The following is a 14,831-nucleotide window of genomic DNA, read 5'->3' on the forward strand; positions in this document are numbered from 1 at the left end:
TGCATTTTTTAAACATCTGTGCTATTGCTTATTGCTGTTACTTTTACTTAAAGCAACCTTCCTACTGATTTCCTGTTAATCACCCATGAAGGCTTTGCTAAGATAAATGTTACCTCTTCTATAAAGCTTTATCTGAGAGTCCATCTCCCTCTATTATGTGTGACAGTACTTTTGCCACTGTTTCTAATAGTTGCCATGTTTATCACTTTTGTTTGTTTAATGTGTCTGAATGGGGGCTCCACAAGTCAAAAATTGTTTCTTGTTTATTCTTGAATCCCTAGTTCTGGAAAGTGCCTGATATAGACTAGTCACCTAATAAATATTTGTGAAACAATTAAATGGTGGATTAATGTCATTGGGAGAAATAGAACTGATGAAAGGGGAACCGATTTCAGGAAAAACGAGAATTTTAATTTAATGTCAAAGGAACAATAGAAAAATTAGTATTTCAGATGGAGGTTGTCACTAGACTTAATTCTTAAAACATTGACGTGAATAACAAAGGCAAGGGAAGCATAAATAATAAATGTCTCTGCTTTTGTTCATTTTCATTTTCTATTGAAATCCTTAAAGAGATATTATCTCATTTTATACTTTTTTTAAAAGGAAAGGAAAATTGAAGAAGTTAATTGAACCTTGTGTATTATGTATAAAAATATTTTCCTATCTAGTAATTGCTTTACTCACAATTATAGCTATAATCTGAAGTTATATTTTGATGTCTGAAAACCTATGAGGAATGTCTTGGAGTAAGAGTTGGTTATTATTGTAGAACCAGGACAGGAGAAAAAGTGATGACCATACTTAAAATTATTTTGTCTTCATATGTGCCATGGGTTGAGCAATAGATAAAAACGAAATCACTTGATAGTATAAGAATAAGCCTACCTTTTTAGATGAATGATTATTGTTATGAATATTGATAGAAAATAAGAATTTACCATTTAAATATATTTCATCTTTTTGTAAAATTGAGTGATAACTATTTGTTTTAGAGTGAGAACAGTAGATATTTATTTATTTATACTTATGCAGAATTTTTATGTTATTTGAATGCACCCCTATCTGACCTGCATCCCTACACTTGTCCCTTTACTCTGTTCTATCTCTAACCTCAACTCTGTCCATTTGTCAACCAGATTTCTTTTTAACCAGCAACTTTAAATTTGAATAGAGAGACTTAGATAAATATAAACAGTGATTGGAGCTGAATAGTGCAACAGCTTTCCTTGAAAGATAGTCTGAAGTACTGCTTCTCCTTTCTTGTAACAGCTAAGATTCTTTGATTGCAAGCAGTTTGGTTGCAAACCTCTGGTCTGTTTTCTCTGAAGCGCTACTGCTAGATGACTCCATCTCAACCACTTTCCTTCCCTATATATATGCTCCAAATTCAGATTCCTGGGAGAGAGAATCTGACTGGCCTAATTTGCATCATATGTATACCCCTGTGATGGGGCAGGATCTTGTGATGGGGCAACCCCATCAGATCTGTATGGAGCAGGAAAAGTGGTTATTTTCCAAAATAAGTTATAATGCTGCCAATGTAGGAAGGCAGATGAGGTTGCTAGACAAATTGGAAAAAACAAACACTGGTGGCCTGCTACCTTCACATCTTGCCTCCCCAGCACATAGACATCCTTCTCCTCATTCACAGAGTTTCATTTCTTCCCCTCTTTAAAATGATGTAACTGTTCCCTTTACCACCACAGATGCAGCCACCATTTCCCAAATACCTAACCTGAAGTCACATCCTATAGTTATGTCATCAAGCTTCCCTGAATCCAGAGGCTCTGGGAGATGTCCATTCCTTCTGTGATTTATTGTTCTTACACCCCAATGGCCTGGAAATTTTTAATTAGCACCTACTCACCCTGAATTCAGTAGTGGGAGAAAGGAAAAGAGAATGAAAAATATTACAAAAATATATGCCACAACAAGCAAGAAAATTTTAAATTAGTCATAAAATTGTAGCTAATATACAGTCAAATATATGACTTTCTTCTTTCACCTTCTTTGACCAGCACCTCAACTGGTTGGATTTATTTGAACAAAGATGTGATCCAAACTTTATTCTGAGAGGTCTGAGCTCAGTGATTTGTCCTGTCATGCTTATATAAGACTGTAATAGTTTTGTGTGAAATGTTTACCTTTCAAGCCTGAACGCGCTAGGGGTGGAGGTGGGGTGTATCTCTAGTTTCGAACATACTGCTACCGGAGGTATTTCTGTTTCATTTGATGAGATCACTCCCTCCAGACAAAGCCATTCCCTTTCTTTTCCGAGTGGTATTAGGGAACCTAGAGTGGTCAGATGACATTTAGTTTTTAATTCACCGGAACTATTATTATGTCCCTTGTTGGCAGATAGCACATAACTTCCTTACGATAGTACTGAAACCACAGAAGAATCCAGAATAGCAGGGAAACAAATTAAAGACCGAATTTTTAGGTCTAATTATGAGAGATGGAACCCCCTGGTTCCCAAACCTGTGCATTCCATCTGTAAGAGAACATCACCCTTATGTACTGGTTGCTTTTTTAGCTCGTATACCTCATTCTTTAGGAGCATATACCTCATTCAATAGGTGTTTCCTTCTAGTTGGTACCATCTAAAAATTCATCAACAAAGTAGTTCATCATTTAAAAGACCAGTGATTTTTTTCAGATGACTGACTGTAAAGATCAGTTAATTCCATAGACATCCACCTATTGCGTTACATCTTTATGAAGAAAATTCTTTGATTAGAGACCATGTGGTGTGTGCTACTGGGTAATTTACAACCTAATCTGGATAAGTATCAAGTTCAATGAGGACAAATTGCTGTTCCTTCCACTGATGGAAGGGTTCCATATGTAATGAACCCGTTACAGAATATGCAGTCTTTGGAGTCCGGGGTTGGGCACTGAGTACTGGCAAACAGCATATTGTAAGCCCATATATTGTCCTTATCCTTGCTTCCATGGCTGCTTTATCCATGAACATATTGATAAACACCAAGCTGGATACTTAGTTATTGGACTGATTTAGATATATTATGGCTATAAGTAATGTGAGATGATCACCATGTGAATTGCCAGCCTCCATACAGTTTCTTAAGATAATAGATTCATACTACATTTTATCTGATTTAACTGTTAATGAAGTAGCATCTAGAAAAAAAAATTAATGCTATTTCCAGTATTTTTATATAACTGCAAAAAATGAACAAAATACCCTGTAGGGAAATTTAACTAATTTGGGTTTTTTTTTTCACGCCTACTGAGAAAATTTATGAAAAGAGTTGTAGCCCCAGCACTTATGGATACAAAAGATCTTAACAGCTTGAGGTGTAAGATTTTTCATCTTCTAGGAAGGAAAGATTATAAAGTATTGAAATAGAAATATGAATTATAACCATGATCTTCCCTAAAGAAAAAGCCAATGAATTGTTTGTTTATCTAAGAAAGGTCAAAAACTTGGTTTTGAAAAATGTGTGTAACTGTTTAAAATTATGTGTTAAGAATATTTAAAAACAAGTACATCTACGTATATTTTCCATGCATGTTTAGTTATATTTAATATTTTTCTTTTAAAGTAATAACAGATTTAAATGTTTTAGGTGCTTAGTCTAAAAACTTACATCATGTTTTAATTGAAAATTACATTAAAATAGAGAATAGTAATTGTTGAAGTATTATTTTAGTCATTTGTAAAATGGAAATGGGAAGAGTGTTAATAAAGAAAATAAGCCACATTCTTGGAGACAGATTTTCTTTTCTTTAAAAAAAAAAAAGACCTTTTAAAAAATAAATATTTTGTGTTAGTGACTTAAATACATAGGACTAATGAAAATTTTTGAATAATGTTTTAGGCCTTGCTTATCCAAGAGTCAAGATGGAAATTGCCACACCTACTACAGTTGCCTGAAAATTATAACACCATTTTCCAGTACTACCACAGAAAAACCTGTAGTGTCTGCACCAAGGTTCCTAAAGATCCTGCCGTTTGCCTTGTTTGTGGTACTTTTGTATGCCTGAAAGGACTTTGCTGCAAGCAACAAAGTTACTGTGAATGTGTATTGGTAAGCAAGAGTAAATAGTATAAAATTTATGAAAACTCAAATCTCATATCACATGGAAATGTGTTATATATGGTCAAGCCAGCTCTTCAAATTTAACTACTCTTTGAATTAAATACACGATACATATAAGGATCTTGTTTTTGTTGTTGTTGTTTTAAATCCAGTAGAAGGGTAAAAACAAAAACAATGACAACAACAAAAAAACACCTGGGGTTTTATTTAAGTGAGTAAAAAAAAAAAAAAACTTTTCGTAAGTGCAGCTTCATTTCCTCTCCCGAATCCTGCTGCCCTTTAATGGTATGTATGTTTAGATGTTGTGCTGTGAAACAGCAGTCATATATGCTGTTGTAGACACTAGCCTCTGAATTAGGTTTAGGTTAGCTCTTTTTTTTTTTTTTTTTTTTTTTTAAAGGAATTCCTTTATTTTTATTATTTATTTATTTATTTATTTATTTTTGGCTGTGTTGGGTCTTCGTTTCTGTGCGAGGGCTTTCTCTAGTTGCGGCAAGCGGGGGCCACTCTTCATCGCGGTGCGCGGGCCTCTCACTATCGCGGCCTCTCTTGTTGCGGAGCACAGGCTCCAGACGCGCAGGCTCAGCAATTGTGGCTCACGGGCCTAGTTGCTCCGCGGCATGTGGGATCTTCCCAGACCAGGGCTCGAACCCGTGTCCCCTGCATTGGCAGGCAGATTCTCAACCACTGCGCCACTAGGGAAGCCCCTAGGTTAGCTCTTAATTGATTTCCTAGGTAATCCTTATCCAAATTCCTCCTAATGTATTGTTAATAAAATATTAAGAATGAGTTAATAAGTTTAACTTAGGTGAAATCTGATTTTAAAACATTTAAATATTTCTGTATTATTTAGAAGACAAGGCATTCTTGATTTTCTTATAAAGTCCATTTGATTATGAAGTTAATTCATATATTTTTAATTTTTTTAGCATTCTCAGAACTGTGGTGCTGGAACAGGGATTTTCCTTTTGATCAATGCATCAGTGATTATCATCATTCGAGGGCACCGCTTCTGTCTCTGGGGTTCTGTGTATTTGGATGCTCATGGAGAGGAAGACCGAGATCTTAGGTTAGATGTGCATAGATATATCCACATGTTTTATTGAAGTTTGGCCAGTAAGAATAATGTACCATTCCTGACTTTGTAATTATAATAATAATTATTTTTTATTTCTGGCAGTCATTAATTTAGAGCTATTTCTGTTTTGGGGGATATTTTCCCCATCATCATGTTAAAGAAATATGAAATAAACCAAATTACTATGTGAGATTTTTGCCATAAAGAATCTACTTTTTAAAACGTGTGTGAAATCTTCATTGTATTATATTACTTTTAATACTTTTTTTTTTCCTTTTTATTCTAGGCGAGGCAAGCCTCTCTACATTTGTAAAGAAAGATACAAAGTTCTTGAACAACAGTGGATTTCTCATACTTTTGATCACATCAATAAAAGATGGGGTCCACATTACAATGGGCTGTGACTCACCACCTTAGCATTGCATTATATCATTTTCATTAAGAATTTATCAACAATAAGCTTTAACTTAATTTGGGGGATTAACGCTTTTGCTGAGGGAAAGAAAGAAAACATACATTATGAAGCCTTTCCAAAATTAGGTGCTTGGTAATCACATTAATGGTATAATAATTTTTTTTTTAAGTATATGGAGAGCATAACAAGTAACAAGTTAAATCATTCTTTAGTGGTCCTTTTTTTGTTTAAGTCCACAATTAATAAGAAGCACAACTTGTTGACAAAATCATTTAAAAATGATTCTCCCAACAATGCATATCTGCTATTCATTGATATTTAGAGTGGGTGTGATTTATTTAAAGTTTTACTGCTTCTTTATATCTGTGTGTTTTAATTTGCATCTGCTAAACGTAATGCATCCTTTCCCTCTGCCATTCTTGTGTTGATTTGAGATTTTTGCTGTATGTAATTAGAAAAAAATGTAAAACATGATTTATGTGAAATACTGTATAGTAAAATTTGGTCTAATAGTAGAACTTTACAATTTTTTCTTATTGTGAGGAATCTGTTAAAAGTTTAAGGCTTTGCTGAAAACTTAATTCATTCTCAGGAATTTCATAAATATTCTCCCCAGGTAAATAATTGAAATAGTTGTAAAATAAGTAGATAGCTGCTGTTAATATAATACAGTACATTTTGGGGACATGTGTGGTTGGGGGAGTCCCTAAAAATCAAAATTTGCCATTTCATTTGGATGAATTACTTGAGGTAGTAACAAACAGATTTTATTATAAAATCACAAGTTTTAAGAACATATACATGGCAGATTTTGATTCTCTGCATGCCCACCTTTTATTACCAACCAAGTTTTTGTTTAAATGATTGGACTGGAAAAATGCTCTGACTTCCCCACAAATGAAGCATAGTTCTGGAACTTTCCTTATCAGCTCAAGAGGTTCATCTATATTGTATCTGTGCAGTGTTATCACTGATATTTCTGCTCGGTTTCCTAAAAGGGAAGAAAAAAGGCTCAGTGGTGATGATCCTCATGAATGAGCTGTACGTCTGCATTCTTGTTAGAAGCTGCTGTGAAAAGCAGTTTATGTTTGTAGGGTTTTTAAGTTAGTAAGAATGGAAATGATTGAGCTAAAACCCACTCTGTACTTACAGAGGGAAGATGACAGAAAAGCATGTGATATATTGCTACCAAAATTTTTCTTCCAAATGATTCAATAATTTGATGATTATTTAATATATAGTGCTATCAAGCAATTCCTGGTACTTTGGACTTCCATGGCTTGTTATATAAAATTACATTTTTACATGTAAAAATAAACTAAAAAACATCTAATGATAAACTATAAAAATAAAGTCGGATCTGTGTTCTAAAAATTATTGAATGACATGATATTACAGGATATAAAAGTGGACATTAAATGATGGCCTTGCATTAAAACAGAACAGTAAATATTCAAATGTGTTCAAAAAGTCAAAAAATTACCTATAGCTCTACAATAAAAATACAATATGGAAGTAGCTTGCTATTTTTATATACATTTCCAAAATATTAAGTTAACTTTCTGAAAGACTAGAATGATTCTGTTTAAACAGCTGTTCTTTCCGACACATTGCTACTTTTTAAAATACAGTATCATAAGTTCAGCCTGTCTTATTTTTTGCATCGGTCATTATGGATACCAGACCAGATACTTTTGTTCTTCAAGTGTGGTTGAAGAACAAAATGCTAATTTACATCTCTAGTAAATACTGTTACAGGATTCATGAACTTGAATAATTCTACAGTTTGAAACTCTGATGCTATATATACATGGTATAATGTACTCAGACTTTGGTTACTACATATTTAAAATGGAATGTTTTATGGTTGTGCATACGGATGTGAAGTGAAAATATTAGCCTTAACATTAAAATTTGGGTATTTGATAGTGTTTATTTTGATATTGGTGAATTAGTCACCAGTAAAATTTTAAAAAGCACTTGGTTGAAAATTGTACTTGAATTACATACATGCATGCTGCTAAACTAGAACTTTAATTTTTTCCCCATAACTTTTATAAGTCCCATTTATAAACCCACTTTTAAAAATAACAGGTCCAAGTTAGAGTGATGTGTGTATATTATTCAAAAAAATGTACTGGTGTGATATCTTGTATGAATGATCATTTAAATACAGTACATTACTGTAGAAGCTAAATCAATCTTTATAAGCAAGCAGAAATTACAAAACTAGGAATAATCAACATTGTAAGATATGTTAATAAAAACCTACTGTCATTTGGTTTGTGAAAGGTCCTTAAAATGTTTCTTACATGTTTTTCTTGTTTTTCAAAGATATTGACAATAATATATGTAAGTGAGCATAGATGAAAAGATCAAAACGTAACATCATAGTTGCTGTAAGGTGGAGTTAATATAAAGGGTTTGCTTTTCCTTTAACCACTTATTTACAGAGCTAGTTCCTGTTTCTTCTGTCTTTGTCTCATAACTAATGCAAAACCTTTGCTAAGTGTTCTTTCTGTGTGTTTTTAGAATCAGGAAATGGGTGAAGGGAGAGGAAATGGGTTTTTAGAGAAGGAAATGGATGTGCAGATCTGAAGAACACTGCTGTGGTCCTTTCTGCTTTCTGAGAATCCCCAGTTAAACTTCAGAAATCTGAAGGCTTTATGATAATGTTTATTTTGATTGATCTGTATCTTGTTTGAATTGACAGTCCTTGACCCTACCCCTCCATCCTGTAGCTCACCAGCCAGTTATCAACTAGGAATCCATTTGTGTTCACAAAACTTTTTTTCTGTTTTATGTAATTTGATATTGATTTCCGTGACTTAGAAAAGACGCTGACTGAAAACACCGAAGGCTTGGAGGTAACAGCAGTGTTAGAGGAGGTGTGGCCCAAGGGTTTCTGTAACATCTCCAGGATTGTAACTGCTAACTCTCAGGTTCCTGTTGTTGGCTTGCATTTGAGGTCATGTTGAACAACAACAAACAAAACAAAACAACACGGTTTTAACCACTAGAATCAAAACACAAAGACAAGGTGCATTCACTGGTGGTTATGCCTGACACTTGATGGTTAGTGGAAGAGCAGAAGACTTGTGACTGTCTCAGTCCCATTCACAGCACGTAGTTCTTTCCTTTAACTTTATTATCTGGCTGGATGATATCAAGCATTGCTTAGTTCATCAGGGATGAGCTGAATGGCAACGTGATCACTTCTCTATTTATGGCACTTCAAGCTCCCTTGATAATGAGGCATATTAACTATGGAAGAGCTATTACCTACCATCCTAGTGTACAGTAATCAACTAGCAGTGGAGTGAAGCTAACTTCAATTGATGCAACACAATGAAAAGGCATAATGGGACCTTATGTAGAGCTGCCTTTGTGCGAGTTAAATCAATGTAAAATGCAGCAATACCAAAATTGATGCAGCCGAGCCCAAGAGCAGGCTAGAGAAGTAGAGTCAAGAGCACAAATAAAAGCTTGAGGGGAAGAAAAAGGGACAAGAGAAAGGAAAAAAGTCTAGAGCAAAGAGGGTTCTTATCTGATTACCTCTTATTAGTGCAGAGAAGCAGATAAGAGTTGATAGTGGAACAGGCCTAGTATATCTGGGAGCTTGAGTTAAATGTTTAGACATATGGTAGGAGAGAATAGGTTAGAAATAAAGAGAGGTACCACAGAAGTCATACTGAGAGCCCAGTAGGGTTAGAAGCCATAACATCTAAATGGAAGCAATTAGAAAGGTTCTATGACTTTATAGGGCCCCTGAGATCAACAGGGTTTTTTTCTGATATGATCTGTTTATATTTACATGGTACATTTTAAGGCAATGGCTGCATTGGTCATACATAGTAGAAACCGTAAAAAAGAGTTAATTAAAATGTACATCATACACTTACGTATATATATTTTTTACAGAGAGGTAAAAAGGCTTATAAAAAATCAATACGGTGGGGTTTTTAGTATACAGGTAAAGAATGGATTATCTTCTACATGATGATTAGGACCAGATTGAAAAGGAGAAGAGAAGCCGATAGGAAGAAAAAAAAAAAAAAGTGAAATCCTAGAAGGAAGGATATTTTAAGAGAGAGAAACCAGTAAACATTAAGTGCTGTGGAGAGGTTAAGTGACATATAAGCTACAAAAGAATTCATTGTATTTTGGACTAAGTGATATCCTTGATGAGCATAGTTTTGATGAAATCGTAGCGGTAGAAACCAAGGTATAGCTTCTGGAGGTGAGAAAGTAGAAAATTGACAATGAAGTAGTGGCGTAGAACAAAATTTTCTAACTCTCCCTAGAGTGTCCAGGACTTACCCATGTCTGCGGGACACGTGGTTATGCATCAAAATCTACTTCCAGTTGGTTTTTGTTCTTATTCAGATGGTATGTTACCATCTGAGTCTAGGGCATAAAGTCAACAGACCTGGGTTTGAATTACCTCTCTTTATCTCAGTATAGTTAGGAATATTCCCTTTTTCAAACAACAAAAACCTGGCTAAGCAATGGCTTGAAGAAGGAAGGGGTTTATTAGTTTCAAGTAAAAGGAAATTTGAAGGTAGGCAGACCAGAAAGGGGCATCTGCACAAGGAAATCATTATGGATCTAGGTTTCCTGTTTTTCTTTTCTGCATTGTTAGAGTGTATCGTTCAACCTCATGGCTACTATGAGGATGAAAGCAAGATGACTGCTAACCTTGTTTTCCAGGCAGGAAAATAGGACAAAAGCTTCTTCCTAAGGTTTTGTCCTTTGTTTAGCAAGGGAAGTCCTTTCCCAGCACACTTTTACATACCATTAGTCAGTACTGTCAGATGGCCACTACTAAATGCAAAGAAATCTGGGAAGGTAAGTGTTTTGGCTTTTGAGCCCCAGTGCTGGAGAAATATAAGGGGAAAAACAGACTGTGAGTGGCTTTTAGATAGCTAATTAAATGCCTGCCACGCCTCGGTTTCTTATCTGTGCAGGGGAGACAATAGCTAATACATGATTAAATGAATATAGACACTTCTGGATTCTAGTAATGGCAGATTAAGTGATTCTGACTGTCTTAGTTATCTATTGCTGTGTAACAAATTACCCGAAGATTAAAGCAGTACAACAGTGTTCATTAGGTCACAGTTCCGTGGATCAGAAATCCAGGAGTAGCTTAGCTGGGTGCCTCTGGCTCAGAGTCTCTTACGAGGCTGCAATCAAGGTGTCAGCCAGGGCAGCAGTCATCTGAGGCTTCCGAGTATCATATGGATACTCGAATCAAAATTATATAACTATCTCCAAGCTCCTCTTTTCTTATGTGACATTCGGGTCATTTTTTTCAATGACCTTTACATTTCTTCAAATCAATGCTCTTCACTTTGGTTTTAGTTTTTCCAAAGGGGATATCCCTGGTGAATGACTATGTAGAGATGATTCCATCATCTTGGAGACCCAGGTCTACACATATTGATTGCTTGCCTAAAATGGATGTTATAGGCAAGCAATTTCTCCTAAATGTTCTTGTTTATTTAAAGGAATAGCTGCTTCAAAGAAATTACTTTCTCCCTAATTTTCCACTATTAATTACCTGTAAAATAAAAATGATTTATTTTACCATTTTCATCTATGATATGGTTCTCATCTATGATATCATTACCATACAGTAACTCTGCTGTTAAAAAAATTCATCACACATAATTTTACTTCTGTATAAGATGATATAAGCAGTAAGGTTCTTTCAGATGTGTGAGGGAAATTAAACTCTTGGTTCTATGTCTTTTCTCCTATTTGGTGCTTGGGATACTGATTTTATTTTATAGAGGGAAATAAACAAGACTTCATGGTAGCTAGCAGGTCTGTCTCCTATCACACATGTTTTTAGGCATTTCCCAACCCTGTTTTGTAAGCTCACTGATAATTTAGTCTGGTATGTTGGGGAAGTTTTTACAACACAAAGTTATTTTATCCTAACATTGGAGTACACTTCCCGTATCTCAGCTATCCCGTAATTCTTTATACCAACTCCACTAGATGGCGCAGTAGAGCGAGCGCTAGATCAGGACCCTGAGTTGCTGGAGGAGGAAAGCGAAGCCTGTGAACTAATTATACTAGTGATTGAGAAAAGCATTTGTGAAAGCACTTGCTCTGCTGCAAATAATCTGAAATGGATGAATAAAGAGTGGGAGTGTCCCCACTGGTCAGCATTTTTGACAGGATAGAAAGATGGGAGAACATTTGAAAATAGCACAATTTGAACAAATGCCTCTAAGGTGAGGTTGATTGTGTTATTACTATTGGTGTTCACTAGGAAGTTACACACACACACACACACACTGCCCTCCTCCCCCGACAGGAATCCTTGTTTATCAGTTTACTTCCTAAAGCTCATCCTTCCCTTTTTTTTTTCTCTCTTTGAAAATATTTTCTTCCTGATCTCATCTCAGTTTTTGGCCAGTTTGTGGCTCTAGCTGTAATCCCTTGGACTCTTTTGATACACTTTTCTCCCATCAGTATTATCAGTTTTATTCAAGAAACATTTTAACAGCCTGCTGTTCGTAAAGCCTTGCCTTAGATGTCAGGTATACAGAGCAGAGAAGTGAGCTAATGACTGTGAGTAAGAAGACATTGTGCTTGGCATTTTGTCCACATTATACTGTTTAATTCTTATAACAACCCTATTGGACAGACATTATTTCCCCATTTTACTGATGAAGAAATTAGGCTGAGAGGCTAATTGGTGCAACATCACACAGTAAAGGAGTTGGAACGCAAACCCTAGTTTAACTCAAACTTATTGTCTTCAGTATTTTGCAATATCAAAAATGATTAAGGTGGCCACAATGTTAAAAATGTGCACTAACCATATTTCTAGGCAGACTTAAATAATTATTAGAATGAAGTGCCATGGGAATGCCAAGAAGGATTCGTTCCATCTGGGAGATCAAAGAAGCCTCAACCAAGAAGATGGCTTTGAAAGTGGCCTTGAAGGATGCATAGGATTTTATTAAACAGGTAAAAAGGATTGGGGCCTTCTGGGCTGATAAAGTGCAGCAGAAGCAAAGGCAGGTTAGCTGTAGAGCACACACTGTATCTGGGGAATGGAGGCCTTTAAATGCCAAAAAGAGTTTCACATTAAAAACGATGAGCTATCCCAGGTGTTGTGGGGGCGTGATGTGCTCCGTTCTGAGATGGGAAGGAAAGAGTGCTGTGGCACTGTGAAGGAGGGGTTGAATCGTTATTTTAGTGGTCCGTGTGAGAGATAATCAGGATCTGAGGGAAATGGAGAGAAAACTAAGGAACTGCAGAAAGGTGCTCAAAAGCCCAGTCTAATGGATACTGGAGGTGAGGGACACGGGAATTGAGCTACTGAGCCTTCTAAACTCTTATTTTTAAAAATTACTTTAAATTACTTATTTTTTAAAGTTATTAAATTACCGAGTGGGTAATGATTCTAGTCACAACAACAGAGAGCACGGTGGGGGAAACTTTGTTAGAGTGTAGGGTTGAGTTTGGGATAGTTCTGGGGTTCCAATGACCTACACTTGGAGTTTTCTCACAGGAAATTGTCTGGAGCTTGAGATGCAAACCTGGGGTGACATCTGTGAGGCCATGAGGATAAGACCCAGTGAAAGAGGGCAGAGTCTTAGGAATACTTCCATCTGCAGGTAATTGTGGGGTCTGGTTACTGTACGGTAGGTGGTGGTATTTGTTAGACTAGGTAAGTCGATGTCCCTAACTAAGGGACTTGAGGATTGAGTGCAACTTGTCTCTTAGTGAATAGGAGGCCAGAGAGTGAGTGACTAGGCCAGGGTGGGGGAGATGCAGGGCAGGAGATGAGGAAGATTGTGCAGGAGATCTGGGGACAATGTAGCAGGAAATTCAGATCTCTTCCCACTTAAGAGTTTTGCCTCTCATGGGAGCGACCAGCAAAGGTGGGAGGTCCGCAACCAAGGTTCCCTGACGCACTGGAGATTCTGGCTTAGCGACAGTCAGGTCTTCTTCCACATACTTTCTCCACACCCACTTCCCTGGATGTGCTCCCAGACACGGCTTTTAATTCACTCTCTATTTACTGTTATCTTCCTTAAAAGCAAACTCGGACTATAAAGAGTAGCAAGAGGGAGATCTTCATGGTGATGGAATAGTTCTGTATTTGATTGTAGTAGCGGTTATACAAATCCACACATGTGATAAAGTGACACCCACACCTATTTTACCAATGTTAGTTTCCTAGTATTGATATCATGCTATTGTTATGTAAGATGTGAGCATTGGGGGAAACTGGGTGCAGGATATAGAGTCATCTCTGTACTATCTTTGCAACTTACTGTAAATCTCTATTTTTTAAGGCAGGTGATTCTGTTCAGTCCATCTCTCTTTGATATCTTTGTTCTAGACCTATTGACTGACAGCAAATTTGAGGCCTTTCTCAATACCCCTTAATTGTGTTTAAGCATCAACCTTGAAGTTTTTGTTTTTGTTTTTTTTAATTTCTTGGATTCAGTTCCGTTTGCCTCCAGATCTAACTGGCTAGCTTCCAGTTCCAATAATACTCTGTCCCCCACCATTATACTTACTTTACTATTTTGAAACAGAAAGATATATTATAAAAAGATATACCTACATATGTCCACATATAAAGATTTATAGGACAGAGTTTCATCAGTTAAGGGGTTTAACAATGACCCAATGCGCTTTTTTTTTTTTTTAACTCACCCATCCACCATGTTTATGTAGGCTCTATGTTTTTGTGTTATTCTGTCCTAAAGACCCTGATGCAGACAATCTTCCACCCTTTACTGGTAAGAAAACTAAAAGCAGTAACAGAAGTTAACTGCCCTAAGATGATTCAACCGGTAAATGGTCAGGCCAAAGGCAGAATTAAATCTTTCAAATATTTCAGCTGTAACTGTTTACTAAATTAGCCACTTAAAAAAAAAAAGCTCACCAATACTTACGACAAGGACCAAATGAAAACCAGACAGTGTGCCTAAAAGAAATATCAAACATTTCTATCTTTTATTCTCTGTGGAAATTGATGACAGGAAGTAGGATAGAGGAATATAGAGGTGTTTTATGTATTTATTTATTTTAAAGCAACAGGTACTTACTGAGGGCCTTAAATTCAAGGCCCTATGTTGGTTGTTCCCGGGAATACAAAGAAGTAAAATGTACATATACTCGAGGGGGTTATGCTGTGGTTGGTGAAACATTAATTTACCTATAAACAGTAATTAGCAATGCAATTATAGTATGAACCACAAATGGCTAGTAGTATAGTAAAAACAAACAA

General features: G+C 36.0%; 1 protein-coding gene across 3 annotated transcripts in view; it reads left to right on the forward strand.

Moving 5' to 3' along the window:
- Positions 1 to 7,047, forward strand: part of UBR3 (ubiquitin protein ligase E3 component n-recognin 3) — a 229,729-nt gene extending 222,682 nt beyond the window's left edge. For all 3 annotated transcript variants that reach the window (XM_061184691.1, XM_061184709.1, XM_061184700.1), the window contains exons 37-39: positions 3,849 to 4,058; positions 5,000 to 5,139; positions 5,435 to 7,047. In XM_061184691.1, coding sequence (XP_061040674.1) covers positions 3,849 to 4,058; positions 5,000 to 5,139; positions 5,435 to 5,552 — 468 coding nt within the window. In that variant the 3' untranslated portion in view covers positions 5,553 to 7,047. The remainder of the gene's footprint in view (positions 1 to 3,848; positions 4,059 to 4,999; positions 5,140 to 5,434) is intronic.
- The last annotated feature ends 7,784 nt before the right edge of the window (positions 7,048 to 14,831 follow it).

Source organism: Eubalaena glacialis, chromosome 1 (assembly GCF_028564815.1).
Source record: "Eubalaena glacialis isolate mEubGla1 chromosome 1, mEubGla1.1.hap2.+ XY, whole genome shotgun sequence".
NCBI classification, from domain to species: Eukaryota; Metazoa; Chordata; class Mammalia; order Artiodactyla; family Balaenidae; genus Eubalaena; species Eubalaena glacialis.